Source organism: Lithobates pipiens, unplaced genomic scaffold, assembly GCF_037356315.1.
Source record: "Lithobates pipiens isolate NorthernLeopardFrog02 unplaced genomic scaffold, aLitPip1_a1.2 Scaffold_8, whole genome shotgun sequence".
In the NCBI taxonomy this organism is placed as follows: Eukaryota; Metazoa; Chordata; class Amphibia; order Anura; family Ranidae; genus Lithobates; species Lithobates pipiens.
The window spans coordinates 299349667-299373654 of record NW_027507903.1 but is presented as its reverse complement, the minus strand read 5'-3'; the positions used below and the strand labels follow the sequence as shown (position 1 = coordinate 299373654).

At 48.6% G+C, this 23988-nt stretch overlaps 1 protein-coding gene across 2 annotated transcripts in view; it reads left to right on the top strand.

The window, feature by feature from the left end:
- Nucleotides 1–23988, top strand: part of RGS14 (regulator of G protein signaling 14) — a 160087-nt gene that overhangs the window by 64400 nt on the left and 71699 nt on the right. For both annotated transcript variants that reach the window (XM_077472583.1, XM_077472584.1), the window contains 3 exons: nt 1750–1910; nt 6602–6694; nt 23844–23987. In XM_077472583.1, coding sequence (XP_077328709.1) covers nt 1750–1910; nt 6602–6694; nt 23844–23987 — 398 coding nt within the window. The remainder of the gene's footprint in view (nt 1–1749; nt 1911–6601; nt 6695–23843; nt 23988) is intronic.

Here is a 23988-nt window from a genome sequence, read left to right as displayed (position 1 = left end):
GGGGATTATTGCTGAGGGTGGAGAAGCGGGGAGGGGGGTTATTGTTGAAGGTGGAAAAGCGGGGAGGGGGGTTACTGTTGAGGGTGGAGAGGCCGGGAGGGGTGTTATTGTTGAAGGTGGAGAAGTGGGGAGGGGGTTATTGTTGAGGGTAGAGAGGCGGGAGGGGGGTTATTGTTGAGGGTGGAGAGGGGGGTTACTGATGAGAGTGGAGAGGCGAGGAGGGGGTTATTGCAGAGGGTGCAGAAACGGGGAGGGAGGGTTATTGTTGAGGGTGGAGAGGGGGGTTATTGTTGAGGGTGGAGAGGCGGGGTTATTGTTGAGGGTGGAAAAGCGGGGACGGGGGTTACTGTTGAGGGTGGAGAGGCCGGGAGGGGGGTTATTGTTGAAGGTGGAGAAGTGGGGAGGTGGGTTATTGCTGAGGGGGGAGAATTGGGGAGGGGGTTACTATTAAAGGTGGAGAAGCGGGGAGTTTTTTTTTATTGAGGGTGGAAAAGACGGGAGGGGGTTATTGTTGGGCCCACAGCTGTCAATCACCGCCCTGCACTATAACACCCAGCAGCCCTTCCCTCCCCCCAACCTCCCCTCCAAGAAGTTCTGCAGCAGCAGCCAATCACTGCCCTGCATTGAAACGCGCAGCAGCTCTGCATTCCCCCAAGAAGTTCTGCAACAGCTGAGACTCCCTGAAAAGTTATCAGAGGTGAAGGGAGCGGGAGCCTAGCTCAGAACAGCACACAGTGTCTCAGAGGGAGACAATGTACTCACTGTGCAGAGCAATGTAATCCAGCAGCCCGCAGAGGAGGGATGGGAGGGGCGGAATACAGCACATCGCTGGGGAAGAGACTCAGTCCACTCAGACTGAGATAAGGGGAAGGAGCGGGCCAGTAGAAGAGACACTGCGTGACTTCACTTAACCCGCGATCAGCGTTTGGGGCTATCCAATAATGAATGGGCCCTGGGCAGATGCCCTATTTGCCTTGCATTAAAGACGGACCTTTTTCTGAACCCAGTGCCTGGATTAGTAATTTATTAATTAGTAATTGAGTTGAGTTCAGTGATGTAATGGCCTCCCTGTTTATGGCTATCTTGTTCGAATAGAGTAGCTGATCATTGACTCTTCCTTAGTGCTGAACTTTTCTACCCTTTAGGGTGCATAGGATGCATATCCTTTCCACTCCTGCCTCTCATCATTGAATTACTCCAATGGTATTACCAGTCATCTGGGTTTAGAAGCAGGAAGAACTGCTCAGTGATTGCTTTAGCCTCCACAAATTTGAAGGCCTTCATGTAGAATTGAAATTAATCAATGTGTATTTAGCCAAAACAGCAGTTTCAGAATGATTATTGCAAGTGCTGTGCTTTTCACAACTGACTTGTCTTGCCCGTGTTTGAAGAATAATGGTTAGGGCCAATAATGCCTGTTTGGTTATGAACGTAGCTTTCCACTCCACTTTCTTAGAACGTGAACTGATTCACAATAATGCTTGCAGCAAAACACAGTGGTCTTCCTCAAAATTTCCCTGAATAAGCAATAATTTGTGTTGTCAATTTAATTGGTCCGTGGTTGTGTAATAGAACTCATAGGAGTCTCAATCACAGTGTTACAATTTTGTTATACCATAAATGGCTGTAAGTACTTTTACTAAAACTGAAAAAGAGCCCCATGTAGTTTAGTGGAAACCTTTGAACTATAGGTACCTGAAACACAGATATAACTGATTGTATCTAATGTACCTTCCTTTTTGTTTACAGAGTTAAACAATGCTGATTTAGATGGACGAGGCAGTGACCAAAGCCTGAACAGCTTGCCCAGTGTCCGAACGGCTAGATTTACATCTGACCAATCGGTTGGTAGTTGGGCAGTATCGTTCGAGAGGCTACTTCAAGATCCTGTTGGCATTGAGTATTTTACGGTATGAAAACATACATAACAATTTTTTCTAAAATGGAAGACAATTTTGTATGTAGAAAGTGAAATGTATTAAATCTGGGGCAGCTGTGCACAGTAACCAATCAGCATCTAGCTTCACAAGGTTTAGTTAAAGCTCACCTTTCGTAACATGTTACAACCATATTAAGGGTTTAACATGTAACATGTTACTGTAGCACTTGCCCCCGCACCCCCCTGATCCCCCTGTTGTGAACGCAAGCAATGGATCTTCTCTCCCTGCTTGCTGTCACAATTCACAGAGTTCTGTGAATGTGAAAACTAGTAGTGGCTTGTAGTTCTCAATGAACTACCAGGGCGCTGTTGATCATTCTAGTAGTTAATTAAGTCTGTCAATGTGAAACTGCCTGCATGTACCATTTACAGGCACCCGCGATGGGTGGAATGCTTTCCAGGCTACTACAAAAAAAAATGCTAATTTTTTACCTTTGCATTTATTTTATTTTTTTTAAAAAGTGAACTTATCCTTTAAGTTTTATGAATGAAAGCTAGAAGCTTATTAGTTGCCATGCACAAATGCTCTACATTCTTTATAGTAAAAGTAGTAAATTTCCTTCAAAATGTCAAAATGTCATGATAAACATGAAGAACATCTCATACTTTTTTGATTCTAGGTATTGGAAAAAGACCTGGCATGTGTTTTTATTTGTATGACATTGGATGAAAAATCCTAAAAGAATATTTTAAAAAAATATTTAGGTGCAGACGTAAGGGCCGGTTCACACAGCAGGCGAGGCGACTCCGACTTGCCTCGCCGCGACCTGCCGCGGCCTCAGCGGCGACTTGCAAATGACTTCTGTATAGAAGTCAATGCAAGTCGCCCCAAGGTCGCCCAAAAGTAGTACAGGAACCTTTTTTCTGAGTCGGAGCGACTCGAGTCGCTCCTCTCAGAACGGTTCCATTGTACAGAACGGGGGCGACTTGCGAGAGTGAGGCGAGGCGAGTCGTGTCGCCTCGCATCGCCCGCTGTGTGAACCGGCTCTAAAACTTATACCAATAAAAGGCTTTACTTTATTTGCTAACTCACATTAATTGGATACAATGTTATTATTCACTGGTTAATGTTAGAAACTAAACAGCCACTTAGCCTAAATATAAGAGCTACTTTATGTAAAAGTTCTCTAAACTTTCCTGACTATGGCGTTATTTCATTAAAGAGTGCTATAAGCTCTGTGAATTTAAAGCAGAGTTCCAGGCTTTTTATGTTTATTAAAAGTCAGCAGCTACAAAAAGTGTAGTTGCTGACTTTTAATAAACAGACACTTACCTGTTCCACAGTCCAGAGATGCGGCCCAACGTAGCGCCCCTCCTCTCCGCCGGTGCCTTCATTGCCACTCTGGGCACCTGGCCGTGACACTGCCGGGCACGCACGGCACATGCGCGAGTCACGCTGCGCTCCCGGAGTGGACAGGTGATCTCCTGGGACCTGTCACGTGTCCCAGGAGATCGCCTAAAGGGAGGGGCCGCCTAAGGCGAAAGGAGGAGTCGCCTTGGCGGTCCCTGGGCGGAAGGAGGAAGAGGAACCAGAAGTCCCCCTCCTAACAAAGCCCCCACTCCCCCCCCCCCAAAAAATGACATGCCAAATGTGGCATGTAAGGGGGCAAGGAGTGCTTAAAGCGGAAGTTCCACTTTTGGGTGGAACTCCGCTTTAGCACCACACTGGGCACAGCTCTTTCTCAAAGAAATTTTTTAAAAAAAGTACTGTCCCCATTGAAAAATATGTCAGAATAAACTCCTACTGGCTGTTTTATTAAAGGAAGAATATTATTTTGGATCTTGGTGTGCAACATTCCTATTGCTGCTACAGTTGATTGCTTTGGTGGGAATGAGCTGAGCCAGAACCAAAGATGTGATTGTGAAGTGTGGAGTATGATTTTGACTGGAGCAGAATGTAAAATATACAAATTTGAAGTTACTATTGTAACTCTCACTCTTAGTGCTTAGTTACCTGTAGCAGAAAATGGACCAATGTTTTGTCCTCTTTATGCACTAAATACACAATTGAAATGTATATAGCAAGAGTTACAATAGTGTGAAGTTGATCACAGGATGAAAGCATATGGTAACTTTTGGTTAGATATAGCTGGTTTGTTCCACTGAAGCAGCTATTGCAATAAAAATGCTAACATCATTGTAGCACCCTGATATTTAGGCAGGGTTGCTAGTAAATTTTTTTGCAAATAGCTGCATTGGCAAATTGATAGGAGGCCAATTGATTTCACCCTAATTCTGGAATTGCTGCTCTTCTCTCTTCTGTCACTAGATGGCCGGGTATCTAGTGGTATTAGATAAGACAAGGGTATTGTAAGGACAGATTAGGAATGAATGGGGTGTCTTAGCCAATGGGCAGGGATTTTTTTGGGTCCCTTGACCTGCTGGAAGCACCTATTTATTTGGGTGAGGTCAAGTGAATGAATGAATGAATAAAATACTTGTATAGCGCACAATGCGAACTGAATCGCCTCTAGGTGATCGGGGTTCTGTGCCACCTGGACGGCTGTCTGGGTAGACATCTGTTATGCTGCCCCAGGCTGCTAGGCTAGAGACCTGAGGCCTATCCCAGGGACATCTGGCTGCTAGGCTATTCGAGGGCCTATTAAGAAGCAAGAGAGCAGCGTAGAGTTTGGATTGCGGCTTGTGGTCCAACCAGAAGTGATGGTTCTACCGGCTGGAGAACCTGTCGTGGTCGGAGGTAGAGGGGAAGCTGTCGCCACTAAGGGCCCATCCACCTTACTACCAGGGGCCACTATGAGTAACTGAAGCAAGCATCAGAGCAGTTTTCTCACCAGCCGGGGACGGTGAAGAATTGGGAGACTTCAGCATATGTCAAGCCAGGAAACCAGCCAGTGGAGGTGACGCTTGCAGAGCAATATTGTGTGTCAAGCCAGGGACCAAGCAGGCTAGTAGGGTGATGTTTGCAGACTATCTGTGAGTGTCAAGCTAGGGACCAAGCAGGGACGTGGGGGTGACGTGAGGAAGATACTGAGTGAAAAGATTGGAAGAGCTCAGGGGATCCAGTGGCAGTGGATCGGCTAGTGAAAGACTGGGAAAGTGAATAAGTTCATTACAACCTTTGTTAGAAACTGTTTCAAGATTGTTGCCATAGGAGACAGCAGTCCTACTCACGCAGATTTGGTGTCTTGCTGGATGCCTTTCCCTATGCAGGAAGGCGGATCTGTGCGTTGTCCCAAGCAACCCATACCCCATACAGCTAATAAACACACTGAAGGAACACAGTTAACCCTTTGATAGCCCCCGAAGTTAACCCCTTCCCTGCCAGTGTCACTAGAACAATGTGAGTGCATATTTTTAGCACTGTGTATTACTAAATAAAACTCATACTAAATGGAATAGTGAATAAAACATAATAAATAATAAACTGCAGGAGCTATTACAAAGGTGCTAGAACCTTAAACATGAATGCATGAATTAACAGCGCTTGCAGAATATTGAAAATCAACTTAATAATGTGCTCAAAAAATATGGACTGTGACAATATTATTAAAATATATACATATATAATGAACAAAGTGCTACATGCTCCAAATTCAAGTGCTTTGTGATTCAGCATAAGGTTTTTCAAGTGCCATACTCCCCTCTTGTGACCCCACTCACCAGAGTTAATGGACCCTCAGCTTTGCAGTCAAAAAGGCTGTGATTTTAAAAAGATCTGAGGTATATACACTGGACTCTCAGAGAAACTTCCATACAGTATTCATGTGGATGGACCAAGGTAGATCATTCATAATGGGAAACAGAAATAAAAAAGCCAATAGGGAAGTACCGCTGGTACTAAATAAAATGCGCAAACAACGCCACTCACGAGACAACTCTGTAAAACAGCCATCAGTAAGTTTCGGGTTCGCAGCTGGATGTCATGCATTCCATGGATTGTGAAAGTTGCGTCACTGTTTAGTGAAACTGAAAATACGTCAACGCGTTTCACCCCTTCTCCAGGGCGTTATCAAGGACATATTGTTAGCACTGATCACTGTAATAATGTCACTGGTTCCCAAAAAATTTAAAAAAATGTCAGTTAGGTGTCCGATCTGTCAATTTCGCAGTCCCGCTAAAAATGTGCTGATCACTGCCAAAAAATAAATAATAAAAATGCCATAAATCTATCCCTTATTTTGTAGACGCTATAACTTTTTTTTTCAAAAATGTAGCAGAATACAGATTGGCCTAAATTGATGAAGTTACATTTTTTACATTTTTTTATTAGGTATGTTTTGTACCAGAAAGTAAAGTTTTTTTTTTATTTTATATTTTTTTTTTTTAAGATTGTCGGTCTATTTTTGTTTAAAAAACAAAAACACAGAGGTGATTAAATACCAGCAAAAGAAAACCCTATTTGTGGGAAACAATTTTATTTGGGTTAAAGTGTGTCTCACATCCGCGCAATTGTCAGTTAAAGCGACACAGTGCTGTATCGCAAAAAATGGCCTGATCAGGAATTGGGTAGGTCCTTCCGGGGCTGTGGTTAAAGAGGCATGGACAGCAAAAAAACTGATAGCGGTTTTACTATTCCATACTCAAACAAAAACGTTTTGGTTATTACTAAGTTATACTGCTATGTTATACTGAAAAAAAAAAATGGTTTAAGGTCTAATTCTATACACTAGATATCACATGTTTCTCTTTTATTTGCTGCAGGAATTTTTGAATAAAGAATACAGTGCTGAGAACATACATTTTTGGAAATCTTGTGAAAAGTTCCAAACCATTTCTGAGGATGACCCAGAGCAGGTAGCTATGATAAAACAAAACCCGGAATGTTGTGGCTAGCTAAAAATGTTTAATTTCATGCTTTTCAGATCCCTGACATATGGCAGATGATGAAAAGGCCAGATAATTTACATTTTTTTGTAACATCGCACTGGGGTTATGTTATATGATAATGATATCTTATTACAGCACAATATGCGTTGTGTTCTTATGACTGGCCTTAGTATGTGCCCTCAAGACCAATGTAATTCGTGTTAGGATACAGGGGGTTATTTAGTAAAGCTGGAGAGTGCAAAATCTGGTGCCAACCCTACATAGAAACCAATCATCTTCCAGGTTTTATTTTATTGTCAAAGCTTAACCTCCCTGGAGGTACTATTGAGTCTGGATTTAGGTGCTGAAAGCGGTACAATTATTTTGCATGGAAATCTGGCATTTTATTTTGTAGTCCTGTATTTCTTAGGAATAACGCTCTTAAATCTCTTCAAACCAGAGTCTATCAGACATCCCGGGTATGATAAAGTTTATAATATAATAAAGAATAATAAAAATTATTCAATAATGTAATCAAATCCTCAAACTCTGAAAAAGGGACACTTTTTTGTTGCTATGGACAATCTCCAAATTCCAGGCAGAAAAAACTGTATTTATAATATAAAAGTGCATGCAGGGCACTGGACAGACCACTAGGGACAAAGGGGGTGTGTAATTTTTAATACAGCACTGTAATCTGTAAGATTACAGTGCTGTGTGTGTTTTGTGTGTTTTTACTTTTTTGAATTTGCCGCCGTTCTCTGCTCCCGTGCGCCGTAACGCAGCAGGGAACGGAGCTCGGCGGCATTTCTCACTGTGAATCGAGCGGGGGACAGCTCGATCACACAACACGGGGGACATCGCTGGATCCAGGGGACAAGGTAAGTAAGTCTCACTGTGTCCTCCCCTGCATCCAGCGATGCGATCCCGAGTCTGGCTCTGGGTTACCGCTCCTATTAGTGAAATCCCAACCCGAGCCAGACTCGGGATTACCGCTAGGGAGGTTAATTGAACAAGCTTAAGTTAGAAGCTGATTGGCTACCATGCACATCTGCACTAGATTCTGGGTGCTTCAGCTTTAGTAAATCTCCCCTATGGTGTGACCTTCCATTTCTCTCTGCTCTTTAATTATAGACAATGTGACAATGGTACACTCAGCTTCATCCTATACAGAGATTTTACAGCTCATGGGAAATAGTCTAAGGCCAATCATACACAGTTTAAATTTCTTTCCTGCAACCACGAGTTGCAGGAAATAAATGTGTACTATTCCCCCATCAACACAGAGAATGCTGACAGGGGAATCAACAATTATCTTTTCCGGGAGAAGACAGTGATTATCGCTAGCAGCTATAGTGGCTGCTAGCAATATTTGTAAAAGAATCCGGTAGGCTGGTTGTACCCAAGTTGCTCGATCAATCAACATGGTACATTCAGCCTGCCCATTAATGATTTGAATCAGGAACTACCTGATATTTGAACCGTGTATGGCCAGGCTACTGGGGTTGGTTAAATCTGCAGCGGCCACTCCCTGGATGACAGTTTTTTTTTAAATTACACTGAGCAAAATTATAAACGCAAAACTTTTGTTTGCCTCTATTTATCATGAGCTGAATGCAAAGATCTACACTTTTTCTCTGTACACAAAAGGACTATTACTGTCAAATATTGTTCACAAATCTGTCTAAATCAGTGAGCACTTCTCCTTTGCCAGGATAATCCATCCACCTCACAGGTGTGGGATACCCAGATGCTGATTAGACAGCATGATTATTGCACAGGTGTGCCTTAGGCTGGCCCCAATAAAAGGCCACTCTAAAATGTGCAGTTTTACTGTATTGGTCCGGGGAGTCCGAAAACCAGTCAGTATCTGGTGTGACCACCATTTGCCTCACGCAGTGCAGCACATCTCCTTCGCAGAGAGTTGATCAAGTCGTTGATTGTGGTCTGTGGATTGTTGGTCCATTCCTCTTCAATGGTTGTGCGAAGTTGCTGGATATTGGCAGGAACTGGAACACGCTGTTGTATACGCCAATCCAGAGCATTCCAAACATGTTCAATGGGTGACATGTCCGGTGAGTATGCTGGCCATGCAAGTACTGGGATTTTTCCAGCTTCCAGGAATTGTGTAGAGATCCTTGCAACATTGGTCTGTGCATTATCATGCTGCAACATGAAGTGATGGTCGTGAATGATTGGCACAACAATGGGCTTCAGGATCTTGTCACAATATCTCTGTGCATTCAGAATGCCATCAATAAAATGCACATGTGTTCTTTGTCCATAGCATATGCCTGCCCATACCATAACCCCACCGCCACCATGGGCCACTCGATCCACAACATTGACATCAGCAAACCGCTCACCCACACAATGCCATACACGCTGTCTGCCATCTGTCCTGTACAGTGAAAACTGGGATTCATCCATGAAGAGAACACCTCTCCAAAGTGCCATATGCCATTGAATGTGAGCATTTGCCCACTCAAGTCGATTACGATGACGAACTGCAGTCAGATCTAGACCCCGATGAGGATGACGAGCATGCAGATGAGCTTCCCTGAGAAGGTTTCTGATAGTTCATGCAGAAATCCTTTGGTTATGCAAACTGATTGTTGCAGCAGCTCTCCGGGTGCTGGTCTCAGACGATCTTGAAGGTGAAGATGTTGGATGTGGAGGTCCTGGGCTGGTGTGGTTACACTTGGTCTGTGGTTGTGAGGCCGGTTGGATGTACTGCCAAATTCTCTGAAACGCCTTTTGGAGACGACTTATGGTAGAGAAATTAACATTCAATTCAAAGGCAACAGCTCTGGTGGACATTCCTGCAGTCGGTATGTCAATTGCACACTCCCTCAAAACTTGCGACATCTATGGTATTGTGCTGTGTGATAAAACTGCACATTTTAGAGTGGACTTTTATTGTGGCCAGCCTAAAGCCCACCTGTGCAATAAACCTGCTGTCTAATCAGCATCTTGATATGCCATGCCTGTGAAGTGGATGGATTATCCCGGCAAAGGAGAAGTGCTCACTAACACAGATTTAGACAGATTTGTGAACAATATTTGAGACAAATAGGCCTTTTGTGTACATAGAAAAAGTCGTAGATCTTTGCGTTCAGCTCATGATAAATAGGGGCAAACACAAATGTGTTGCGTTTATAATTTTTCTCAGTGTATATGAGTCTTTCTACATGTCCATATTTTACATCCCACAATCAACATATTATGAAATAGAATGAAAGACCAAGCTGAAAGAAATGAAACATGATATTGGACTCATGTCTATTCTCCTTAGGAGATGTAATGTGTGGCGTTAGCTTTCAGCACCTCATAATATGGCAGCCTTTGGTATCTAATTGACCATTAAACATTTGTGTAGATGATCAATATGACTTTATTTTTTAATATGGCACGATTTATGGAATATGAATAGATTGTGTGAGCTGAGTTGTATAAAAAGGGCAGCTCTAGCTTAATGCTTACAGGTCTTTTTCATCAAAGCTTAACTGAACAAGCTGAAATTAGAAGCCGATTGGTTACCATGCCCAGCTGCGCCAGATTTTGCACTCTCCAGTTTTACCAAATGAAATCCTGTGCCCTGTCAAAGATGATGTGCCTGGAATGTTGTTATGTTATCTACCTTGTGTCTTGAACTTGTTGTGGTCTAGTGGGGGGTTTATAAGATGGGTCTCACACACAAATGTAGTCATTTGATGTCGACTTGCACATTTTGAGGGGTCACTATGTTCACTACAACCTCCATTCTCTTTACTCAGTTAGGATTTAATGGAACCTCATTATTGTTGGAAACACTGCTTTATCAATATTTGTTTGGTTCTGTCTCTTAAAATATAAGTCCAGCCCAAAATTCATGTATTTATTGCTGTCAGTGTATCCATTTGGAGAGATTTCTCCTAACTTTCTGTCCTAGAGACAAAACAGTAAAAGTGAGAGGAAAACCAAAAAAGTGAAGGAAAATGCAACATTTGAGAGTTGTAACTAGAACATTTGCTCTCATTGGAAGATTTCCCTTTCGCTCTTGTTCTGGTGACAACTGCATTTTTTTTCTCTTCTCCTGTTCTAGTGCTAATGATCACCAATACAAACTATGAGAATGAATCTCCCTGATAACTTCATAAGTATTTTAAAAAAAATAAACAGATATTTTAACCTTTCCTCACTAGAAAAAAATGGTTTGGTTGGATTTCCTGTTAATAGATAACTGGTTGCTGACCTGTTGAATTTACCCTGGTCGTAAAAAAATGGATGAAAGTATATAGAAAAATTCTATATTGCAGAAACAGTCCAAAGAAATTATTCAAAAAAATTTTGCATTTATACGTTTTCTTTTGGTTGTCAATAGTTTTCCTCAATGGCTGTAAGGCCATGAATAGCAAGTTTCATTTGTTACGCTTAAATGTTTACACAGCTCATTTGCACTTTCGTATTATGTTTTTTCCTTGCAGTAGATGCCTGTGTGGTTAGTCTGTATGAATGAGGCAGGAAACTTTGCAGGGCATGTGTCATTTTTAAAATCCCACCACATTAGGTGTGTGTGGTTTCCTGATTGGTAGACCTAGTATGCAGTCACACACTGTTGTGATTTATAACATCCTCTAAAATAACATTTAAATTACTTTTATTAAACCCAAAACCAAAAATATAATGTGTTGCAGCTTACCAATCATTAAATGTGGTGACTACATTAATTTTGTTTTTATAGGTTTTTTTCCCCTTTGTTTTCACTTGGTGATCTGGTCAATAATACATCTCTTGTATTAGAGTGCCCCCACTCTCAATGAAGGAGCACAGGGGGCACCTTTGAACAGCAGCATTGTCAGTCTGGAGGGAGGGGATGTGTTGGGTGGATTATTTGTTTTTGTGCAAATTTAGTTGTGATCAATGCAGTGGCGTAACTAGAACCTTCAGGCCGCGTACACACGCGGGGACTGTTCGCTCAACTTTGTCCGTCAAACAGTTTCAGCAAACAGTCCGCTCAAAATTAGCATGGACGGACTTGCCCACACACGACAAACGAACAGTTTGCTGAAACCGTGCGCGATGACGTGAACGGCACGTACGACGGGACGGAAAATACAACGTCCTATACACTGCATTACAACTTTCGGCGTGTAAATCGTTTCTGAGCATGCGCGGAACTTAGTTTGACGAACAAGCCTACACACGAGGGGACTGTTCGCTGAAACCAAGTTTCAGCGGACAGTTTTTCGGAAATTCCGAAAAACCTTGTTCAGCAAACTGTTCGCTGAAACTGTCCGCTGAAAGCCCACACACGGGCGGACTGTCCGCCGAAACACTGTTCAGCGGACAAAGTTGGGTGAACAGTCCCCGCGTGTGTACGCGGCCTCAGGGTCCCGATGCAAGAAACCACGAAGGGCCCCCCTGAACCCCAGCCAGGGCCCTTCCCTCCGAGTCCGGCGGTGGAACTCCAGGGCGTGGTCACAAGTATGACCTTTGTGAGCCCTGTAGTTCCACCACTGGTATCAGTAGTTTTTTTTTATTTTTAGGTGCCCCATTGGGGGACTGTCCCTAGGCAGGATGGGGTCCCCGTCCCCAGAAGAGATGAGGTCCTTTTCTCCAGGGCAGATGAAGTTACTGCCCCCAGGTGAGAAGGGGTCCCTGTCCCCACGTGAGAAGGGGTCCCTGTCCCCAGGGGGAGATGGAGGGGGTATGTAATGGTGTGTGGGGGATGGGGTCCTCTCACTCACCATGACCAAGCTATAGGCCGCGCACTCTTCCATGTTGGCCTGGGCTCCATCCAGTGTGCTGGACGGGCGATCAGCATATCTCCCAGAAAGACCTTTCATCATCTGTGTATGACGGGGAGGAGGGGGGCTGGCAGACAAGCCTGCAGTGTCCTCCGGGGGGCTCTCATAGGGCTGCACTGCATCTGTTTGCTTAAAGTTTGTTTACCCGGGAGAAGTATGCAGTGCAATGTGGGCCGGACTTGGGGGAGGCAGGACTCTGGCTGGGGAGAACAGACATCGGACTGAGCGGCAATGCATGGAGCAGGAGAGGGGTACTCTAAGGAGCCGGCCGAGGACACAGGTCATGCAGGGAATGCACAACTAAAGAGCAGCCAGTGTGAGCATGGAGCTCTGCTAGTCACCCTCCACCTCCAGCCACCCGTGTGCATGGTGCACTGGTACCCCTAGCTGCCTATGCTGCTGTCGGCCATATGTAGAGGGGGCTGCATGGGCCCCCTGCATCACAGGGCCCGGTTGCGGTCGCGACTGCTGCACCCCCTATAGTTACGCCCCTGGATCAATGTAATCTGTGAAACTGTGTTGATTATTATGGTCTGTTCAGTTTTTCACCTGCTGCAGGTTTGATTGCTCTCTCTGCCTTGTAGAAAACTGTAGATCTGTCTGGAACATAGGAGTGAAGCAAGACAAATAGGCATCATGAATATTTATATATCCCTGGCCATACCCAGGGAGGATGGCCCAGGTGGCTGCTGGGAGTCTGTATAAATACAGAGGCATAGAGCTTCCAGGTCTTTTCCTGTAGGAGAGGAAGACAGCCTAAGGGTGGCTGCTTGCTCCCGTAGGCTATCCTGTGATGTGCTTGCAAGGTGCTGAGGCTTCAAGTGGGTGACATGAGGGCCTGCTTTGCTGAAGTTTCAGAGAGCTAACTGAGGGGCTGTTGTCTTAAGAACTAGTCTGGTATCACAAGAAAAAGATGTTGCATGGATCTTAGAAGGAGGGTACCAACTTTCCAAGGACATTTCATGAGTACAGTCTGTGGAGGGAGATCTTGGAGACTGTGGGCTGCTGCCACCCCTCTGGTGCTAGAGAGTCAGCTGTGCATGTGTGTAAAGGGGACATTGGCTGGTTTCCTGAAGAGCTCAGTCTATCTAATTCTTTGTGAAGTGAATCTGCTCTAATTGCTCAAAAGAGGAGGCTTTGTTGCCTTTAGTTTTACTACTACAAAGCCAAGTCCATAGTCTGCTTTCACAAGGACTTTGCTAACAGTTCTACAGAAGGAAGTCTACTGTCCTCACTTTGTATATAGTTCTTTTTGGAGTATCCCACTCAATTCCTCAACCATATCCAAGTTACCCTAAAATTAAAATAAGAGTGACTGTGAATGTGAGCCTGACTGCGGGGCAATTACTGGGAAAAAGAACCTGGGCAAATTTCTAGCAGCTCCTACAGGGGTAGCGCTACAGACAATACTATATTCTGTATGTAATCAAACAGTGTATAAAAAATAAAACATGTTAACCCTTAAAGGATGTAGTATGATTTCACAAAACTGCACAAAACTGCAATAGATCATACATTAGTTACATAAGATGCAGGGAACATTTTAGTCAGTGTCCTTGCTTCAGCTTGGTAGAATGTTTTATAGTGCTTTGCGCACAAATCCCTTATAAGCAAGGTGACAATGTTCATATTTAACCACTTGCCGACCGACTCATGCCGATATACGTCAGAACATCCGATAGACACCAAAAGCCTTCAATTGACAAATTCAACCTTAATTCGGATTTTCATACGAATGCATTTTTTTAACGAAACAAAAAAAAAACAATTTCGTGAGTAACTAAATAAATGTATTTTTCGGACAAAACAGAAAGTCCAAAACAAACTATTTCAGTGTACACATGTCTACTATCACCTTGTCCATTCAGTTTCTTTGTAAAGATTTTCCCCAACCTAGTTATACACACACCTCTCCAGCAGGGCAGCCATCAGAAATGTTGGGGTCCCTTACCTAGCTTTAGGACTGGGTCCCCTGGGCTTGACCATCAACATTCCCCAGGGTCCACTGGGCATCCCACCGAATCCGATGTGAATGGAAAGGAATACAATTTACAGCTTACCAAGTTGGCGTTTTCTTCTGGTGATCTGGTCAGTAACACACCTCCTGTATTAGAGTGCCCCCCACTCTGGATGAAAAAGCGGGGGCAGGGAGGTGGGGAGTTAGATGTACTAGCAGATTTAGGTAAACTAAACAAATTATAGCCATTCTCTAGTTCACACTTTATAATCAGTCACAGCAAACATTTTTTTTTTCCTTTTGGGATAAAGGTATTTTATGAATGAATGGAAACTGATCATTGTAAGCACCTCTACCAGTGTTAAATGGTTTGTCTCCAAGACAGCTCAGTGATTTGAAAAATAACAGGCTTACTAGCAGGATCACCATGTGAAAATAAAAGAAAGAAAACCTAAAAAATAAAATGAATGCAGCTACCACATTTAATAATAATTGGTAGACTGCAATATAATAAATTTTTGCTTTGGGGTTTCATACCACTGTAAGTGGATTAAGTTAATAAAGTCATTCTGTTATACTATTATACATCACATCTATGGGTAGATGATGGGAGTTTAATAAAAAGACTGGGGTAAAGCTATTTCCAGTGCTGGCAGGAAGATTGAGAGAGGCAAGGGCAGGGAGAGAGCAGGGGGTAGAGAAGGAAGGGGGGAGAGGAGGGGGAGAGAAGGAGGAGGGGAGATAAGGAGGGGGAGAAGAAGGGGGCAGGGAGAGAGCGAGGTGAGAGAAAAGGAGGGTAGAGAAGGAGGGGGGAGAGGAGGAGGGTCTGGTCACAGTGCTCACTTACTTGAATGGTCCCCGGGGGCTCTCAGTCAGTGACTTCTCTCAATGTGGCTGTCGGATCCTTGACCTATGCATTCGGTAATTACCCCTTCCGTAAATATTCCCTTTTACTACCCATACCTATACCATTCCCATTTTACCTTCCCCATTCCCAATAAATAGACCACACCGGAGTTTGGAGTATAAATTGGCCATAGCAGCCTTTTATTTAACCACTTGCTTACTGGGCACTTAAACCCCCCTCAGTCCCAGACCAATTTTCAGCTTTCAGCGCTGATGCACTTTGAGTGACAATTACGCGGTCATACAACACTGTACCCAAATGAAATTTTTATCATTTTTTTCCCACAAATAGAGCTTTCTTTTGGTGGTATTTAGTTACAGCTCGGAGTTTTATTTTTTGCTAAACAAACAAAAAAAGATGCAAAAAAAAAAAAAAAAAAATCATGTTTTAATAGTTTGTTATAAAATTTTGCAAACGGGTCATTTTTCTCCTTCATTGAAGTGCGCTGATTAGGCGGCACTGATAGGCTGCATTGGTGGGCACTGATGGGCTGCATTGGTGGGCACTGATGGGCTGCATTGGTGGGCACTGATAGGCTGCACCGGTGGGCACTGATAGGCATAGTTAAGGCGGCACTAATAGGCACAGATAAGGCGGCACCGATGGGCACAGATAAGGCGGCACTGATGGGCAAAGATGGGCACAGATAAGATGGCACGGATGGGTGGCACGGATAAGTGGCACGGATGGGTGGCACGGATGGGCACTGATAGGTACCACAGATAGATGGGACTGATGGGCACTGATAGGTGGCACTGATAGGTGGCTCTGATAGGTGGCACTGCTGGGCACTGATGGGCGGCACTGCTGGGCACAGATGGGCGGCACTGCTGGGCACTGATGGGCGGCACTGGGGTGCAGCACCTTTGAGGCAGATTGGGTGGCACTGTGGGTGGCACTGTGGGTGGCACTGTGGGGTGGCACTGTGGGGTGGCACTGTGGGTGGCACTGTGGGTGGCACTGTGGGCACTATGGGCACTGACGGGGGGCACTGACGGGGGGCACTTACTTTTGCTTTTATTTTATTTCAGGATGGCACTGCGGGAGGCAGGTGGGCACAGGCAGGTGGCAGGTGGTCCCTTGTATTGATGGCCGTGATCGGGACTGATGTCCCGATCACGGCCGCCGGCGATCGGCTTTTTTTTTCTCTCCTCGCGCTGTCAGCGCGAGGAGGAATAATAGCCGATTACCGGCTCCGTTCTATCACATGATCAGCTGTCATTGGCTGACAGCTGATCACGTGATAAGGGGTCGGGATCGACCCCTTACACGGATCGGTGATCAGGCGAGTCTCACGGACTCGCCGATCACAGAGCGCGCCGCGCGCGCCCCTCAGGGGGCGCGCAGGCCGCTCGTAACCGGGACCACGTCAATAGACGTAGTCCCGGAAATGTAGGTCCGCGCTAATGCCGTCATTTGGCAATAGCGCGGATCTGTAGTGGTTAACCAAAAACTTTAACCAAAATAAAATAAATAACTTTAATGTTATAATAGAAACATACTTACCGTATTTGCCGGCGTATAAGACGACCCGGCATATAAGACGACCCCCTAAAAACCTGCACAGTTAAAATGTTTTGCCCGTACTCACCGTTTAAGACGACTCCCGATTCCGAGGCTTCCGACGCTTCATATCCCTCTTCTTCTTCATTCTTGCTGGAGCCATTTCCTTCTTCCTTCTGGTGCTGGAGCCAATCACGGCGAGCAATGTATTCTATTAATGAATACAAAGCCTGCTGGGATTGGCGGAGGCTGTTACATCATCAGCCCGCGCCTCACTCTCAAAGCCAATCGGAGCAGGCTACTGTGTGTAGCCTGCTCGGATTGGCAGAGATTGCTGCTCCAATCCGAGCAGGCTCTGTATTCATTTGAATACATCGCTCACTGGGATTGGTTCAGTGGTATATACTGTATGTAGCCGAAGCTACATACAGTATTACCGGACAGCCAGAAGGCATCCCAGCAGCGGACCCGGCGTATAAGACGACCCCTCCTTTTTGCTCAGTTTTTTTAAGTGTAAAAGGTCGTCTTATACGCCGGCAAATACGGTATATATATTGCAACAGCAATTACAACTCCCAGTCGCTTGGTCTTTGACGGCACCTCGGTTCCATTTAACGTTACCTTTTTCCAAAACCACTGCGTGACCCAAATTTTTACCATACAAGGCCTCCGGCCGTTTAACAGCCCGGAGACGACCCCACCTTCCCGCAGTGTCACCAAACCCGTATCCCAGCCTACCCTTCCGCTGGGATACACCAAAAGGGGCACATACCACCTATGAGCCCCCCACACAGTTCCATCACCTAATTTCCTTTACCCCGTCAAAGACCAAAGACACCGCCACCGCCCGCAAGGATGACCACCTTAGCCTTAAGGGCCCCTCCACACCCGCAGAGCCCGTTCTATCCCCTCCTGCACCCCCAGGGACCAAAGGTCAGTTCCCACCGCCGTGAGATGCACGCCATCCCCCCTAAGGTACATGCCCACATTCACCTCCAACTCTGTGTGCCGTATCACCAATCCCCCATTCCGGGACACAAACCTCCCCAGGGCCTTATTAACCTTAATCCTAGCTTTATTGAGTCGAACCACAGAGCGAGCCATACTCCACGCGGTCCGTGCAACGATGTCCGACCAGATCACCACCATACTCGGAAAATCCCTCCGAAGCATGAGAAAATCCCGTTTTACGTCCGCAACGAGGTCCCTAGTGGACCGGACCCCTAAGTCGTTACCCCCCACATGCAACACCAACACATCTGGGGGCCTATCCAGTCTGGCGTACCGATGAAATTCCGGCACCACCCTGTTCCATTTTAGCCCGGGGATCCCCAACCACCTTATGCTCGCCTCCCCCCGAGAAATCCCCAGCTGCCTTCCTTCCGGCCTGACATCTGCTCTCCTGGCACCCCAAAAAACGTAGGAGTGCCCCAATATCCAGACGAGGTGTTCGCAACCTCCATCTGAAAGGAAAAAACAAAATACTAAAGCAACTATGCAACACCCGACCACGACCCCCAAAACATCCGCCCCCCCCCCTCCACCTGTAAAACATGAACCAAAACCACGAACTCCTCCTACATCAAGTGTGGCCGCACGTACGACCTAAACCTCCGTGATTCCCAGCGCCCAATCCTCTTGACCACAGCCTCGTCCAACCCGCACCTGGCCGCCTCAGTGGCTGCCCCGATGCGGAAGGAGTGGGAGGCGAACTGAAAGCAATCCAAACCCCCGCCCGCAGACACCTCCGAAACACGGCCACAAATTGAAATCGGGATAAAAAGGTCCCGTCCTGATGCACCAGCAACGGGCCCACCCCTTGCGGCCTAACCCCCAGGAACTCCGATACCACCCTCACCGGGCATAACCCCGATCCCGGCAGCGCAAACAACCATATGTCCACCCCAGTCCCCGTCTGATCTGTCTTGGACCTACGCAGCCGCAAACGCACCCTATCCACCCCCAAGGTCACATCCTGACCCAACAGTCCCCCCCCAACAGTCTTTGCCGGACTGACCAACTCCCCCACCCGAAAAGCCCCAAAGAACGCTAACGAAAAAGCCGCTCGGAACAACCGCACCTCATAACTAGAAGTGCACTGTTCCCCCAATCGCTCGCAGATAACCTGCAGGACCTGGAAGGTCACCGGCCTCCTCATATCACTCCGCGGATTGCCCTTCTTGTACCCCTTGACCGCCTGCTTGACCCAAAAACCTTTTGTGTGATCAACCTCCCCACGCAACTTAAACCAAAAAGCCAGCGCCGCAAGCTTACGCTCAATCGAGGACACCGACCCCGCGCGTTCCATGACCTTAGAAACAAAGCACAACACCAACAGCCCCTGATCGCCACCCCCACCCAGCTCAGCGTCCGCTAGCCGTGCAAAATCCATCCAGTCCTTCCACACCTTACTGTATGCCGCCCAGGTCGCACTGCTCACCGACCTCCTGATCCATTCCGAGGCGATTCCAACGCAACCTCCCAGAGCCACCCCGGGCAGGGGATCCCCTCTCTCGCCGCCTCCGGAGCCAACGCCCGAAACCTCTCCCACTGGAATCGAGATAAGGCATCAGCCACGTTATTGTCCACCCCCGGGATATGGACGGCATACAAAAATATGTTCGCCTGCAAACACCGCAGCACCAGGTGGCGCAGCAGCCGGATCACCGGCTGCGAAGACGCCGACATCCGATTGATCACCTGCACCACTCCCATGTTGTCGCAGTGCAACCTGATCTTCAGATCCCGGCACGACCCCCCCCAAAGCTCCATTGCCAGCACCACCGGAAACAATTCCAGCAGCACCAGGTTCTTCGTATACCCCGCCTCCACCCACGACCGGGGCCATGCCTCCGCGCTCCATTGTCCCTGAAAAAAGGCCCCATAGCCCGTGGACCCTGCTGCATCCGTCACTAATTCCACGTCAAAATTACTTACCGACCCCTTCATCCAAACCGACCGTCCATTGAAGCCTTCCAAAAATGTCTGCCAAATCCGCAAGTCCTCCCTAAGTTCCCTCGTCAACCGAATGAAGTGGGTCGGAACCAGGGCACCCGCCGTAGCCCCCGACAGCCGGCGGCAAAAAATCCGCCCCATCGGAATGATCCGGCAAGCAAAATTTAACTTACCCAGGACCGACTGCAACTTCCGCAGTTGCACTTTCCGCACGCCGACCAACTCCCGCAGCTCTCGCTTCAGTCCCTCGACTTTGTCTTCCGGCAAGCGGCACTCCATCACCTCCGTGTCTATTTCAATGCCCAAAAAACTCAAGACCGTGGCCGGCCCCTCCGTTTTGTCGGCCGCCAACGGCACCCCAAAGCGATCCGCAATGTGCTGCAACGTGGCCAAAAGGATTGCACACACATTGGAGGACAGGGGGCCCACGACGAGAAAGTCATCCAGGTAATGAATCACCGACGCCCAGCCCGACACATCGCGCACCACCCATTCCAAGAATGAACTAAACAGTTCAAACAAGGCACAGGATACGGAACAGCCCATGGGCAAGCACTGGTCCACGTAAAACCGGTCCTGCCAATAACACCCCAAGAGCCAAAAGCTCTCCGTGTGCACTGGCAACAGCCGAAACGCCGCCTCAATGTCCGACTTCGCCATAAGGGCCCCTTTCCCGTAATGCCGCACCCAGCCCACCGCCGCGTCAAACGACGTGTAAGACACCGTGCAGGCCTCGGGATCTATGGCATCGTTCACGGAACCCCCCTTTGGGAAGGACAGATGATGGATAAGCCGGAACTTGTTAGGCTCCTTCTTAGGCACCACCCCTAACGGCGACACCACCAAAACCGGCAACGGTTGTTCCACGAACAGGCCACACATCCTCCCCAAGGAAACCTCCTTAGCCAATTTTTCGCTGACCACCCCCGGATGCCGCAAGGCGGACCTCAAGTTCTTAGCCACCGGAGGAACTACTTCCAATGAACACGGAATCCGAAAACCCACCGCAAACCCCTCCCCCAGCACCCGCACAGCCCCCTTGTCCGGGTACCTATTTAGAAAAGGACGCATCCTTTCCACCCTCACCGGGGTTGTTCCCCTTGAACGCAGGTTCCCCGGCACGCCTGCCCTTTTTAAAACAATGGGAGAGGGAGTGAGTGCCACCGCAACCGGAACATTCATGTTTAAATCGACAGGACCCCCCGAACTTGCAGGCCCCTTCGTTAAACTGCCAGCACACGCCCATTTTTTTCCCGGCCGGAAGTCCAGAGGCGGGGGTTCCCCCGGCCCCCCCCTGAAAAAACTGCGAAGGCGTCCGCGCCGACGCCATCAACCGCATCCAAAGGCTGATATCCTTGTGATCCCACCGAATATCAGGCCGCACCGCCCGCCGTTGCCTAAACTGCTCGTCGTAACGCAGCCAAGCCGTACCCCCATACACCCAATGCGCTTCCCCGATAGCGTCCATGTAACAAAACAGGGCCGAGCAATGCTCCGGCGCCGTCTCGCCAATCACGCTGGCCAGAATGGCAAACGCCTGCAGCCAATTAGTGAAAGTCCGCGGTATCAGCCGATACCGCCTCTTCGCCTCATCGTCGTTCTTAGAGCTATCAGGCTTGACCCTATCCAAATTGAACTTCTCCAAGGGGAGCAACGAAAAGATCTCCACATACTCACCCTTCTTGATCTTGTCCCGTACCTCCTGCTTGAGATGTGCCCCCAATGGCCCTTCGTAACAGACATAAACCTCACACCTAGCCGCGTCAGCCAGCCGAACCAAATCGACCCGAGCCGCGGCCTCTTTCGCCGCCATGTCGTCCCCCGTACTTACCGAGGATGCTCCAGCCACCGGCGCCTCCTGTTGCGAACTTACCTCCACACTCCCGGACGCCTGCACCTGAAAACCCGCGGGGGAGCCCAAACCCATCGACCCGAATGCCCCACCCCCACGGGACACCCCGCCCCCTAGAAGGGAACTCGAACCCGATCCAGCCCCCAGGCCTCCTACCCAAGGCGCAACCTGCGGGGGTCCCGCGGAAGCCCCGTCAGCAAACCTCTGCAGCAGATCCTTCAAACCCCCCAACAACGCCTGCAATGATTCCTGTGTCCCGCCGGAGGCAGGCAGACCGCCCGCCTCCCGCGGCACCTCCCCCGCGTGGCCCCACGCTGCGCCCCCAACCACCCCCCCGACAGACACCCCAAAGCATCAGGCAAAGCATTAGTAGTAAAATGAAGCCCCTTACCTGGCTGCGTGGGTCCCCTCCTGTCAGCCGTCCCTCCGGATGCTCCAGCCGCTTCCACCCGACCAAGGACCTCCTCTTCGGAACCCGACAGCTCCCCCTCGGAACCCACATCTGCCGCGGATGGCATAGGCCTAGCAGACCCTCCGGCCGCAGGGCAGCCCGGGGGTGCATCAGCGGTGCTGGTAGATGCTCTTTCGTCGTCATAGGCCCGACCGACCCTCCTGCCGAGCAAGGCGCCCGCACCGTGTAGGCCTGTCCCCGTCCACCCTCATGGCTCCACTTCCGCTCCGCACCGACCTGCCCGCCGCGTCTGGTAGCGGACGCGCAGGTGTGTCACTGGATCTCCTCCGCCGTGTCTCCCCCTGCGGCGGCAGCACCGCGGCCACAAGGGGAACCGTGCTCCGTCCGTCTCCTGACCGCGCCGGTGGGGAGGGGGTGACCTCTGGCTCCAACCCCCCGCTCCCCGAGCCCCGCCCACGAAGGGGATTCCGCCCGGACCCCCCCCCCCCGAGCCCCCGCTGAGGACCGTTTTGCGGGGGGGGGCGGCGGGTCCGCTATCGGGCTCCTGGTAGGGCGCTGGACTCTGGTGGAGGGGCCAGGCGAGAAGCGCTCCGGCGGCCTGGACTGCCGAGCGCGTGGTGTGCCATCCCCCCTTCTACAGGCCCCCCCGCCGCCGCTCGTGTAATGGCCGCCACCTGCTCTTGCAGCCAGTCCGTCCCGCGTGCTCCCGCCGCCGCCCGGAGCCGCTCCAAAAGATCAGCTGCGTCCCCATGGCCTTGACAGTCCAGCAGAAAGCCTCCCGTGCAAAAAAACCCACCCGTCCCGCCCGCGATACCGCCGCACGGCCCTGCGCTTGTCCTCAGCGTCCTCACCGCCGGCCAACTTCCAGATTGTGACCCCACGCTTCCTGCCGTAGCTCCTCCCCCTTCTTATATGGCGCTCCGCCCTCTCTTCTTTCTCTCCTGCCGCTCCACCCCTTCCTCATTCCTCTCTCTAAACTTAACCCTATAGGGGCTACCTAGCATCTGTCATGCCAGCCCTGCACCTCCGTCCAGCCTGCGTTTCCGGGCCTCCCTTAATCTTCCCACCCACACATCCCCTTCACAGACACAGCAGCACACAGGCAGGGAGAGAGGGCCAGGGGGATGTGTGTGAAACTCAGGCATGCTGGAGGGGACAGAGCAGCGCTTCTTCCAGGACAACCACACATCCCAAGCCACTTGTCACTGCATTCTGAGCCCAGGGATCGTCAGGAGGATGGAGCGGCTCAGCGGCTATCAAAAGAGGGGGAGGAGAGGAGCAGATAGATATTGAACCATGTTTTTTTTGGGGGGGTACTTATTTCTTTTGTCCCTTGAGCGGACCAGCTGACATCCCCCCACGTCACTGGCTGGAAGTTAATGCAGCAGGCAGCACCAACGGGTGTCGGGACTCGTGTAGGAGGAGGAAAAGAGCAAACGGGAGGTGCCAACTTGGAACCCGGCATCCTGAAGGACTGGGCCCCTCAGGGTGCTTGGACCCCTTACACTTGTATGAGTTGTACCCCCCTGATGGTTGCCCCTGCTCTCCAGCACTCCTACCCTATTCCTTCCTCTGTCACTGCTGCTCTAAACTAACTGGTAAAAGGAAGGAATGAATGTCAGGGGGTCACTGAAAGTTTGAGTATCAATGGGCCGGGGGTGGGTGAACCTTTAGTCAGACACTCAGGGCAAAATTACAGTATTTCTTTAAGGTTTCATGAATAAATTGTCCAGATATAAGAAGCCACTCTTTTCTTTCATAGTTGTTGCAGGAGTCTCGACGAATCTACAATGAATATCTGTCAAGTAGCTCGTTGTGTCCAGTCAATGTGGATCAGCAGGCCCTCATCACAGAGGAGATGCTGAGCAAACCGTCTCCTCATCTTTTCAAAGCGCAGCAGCAACAGG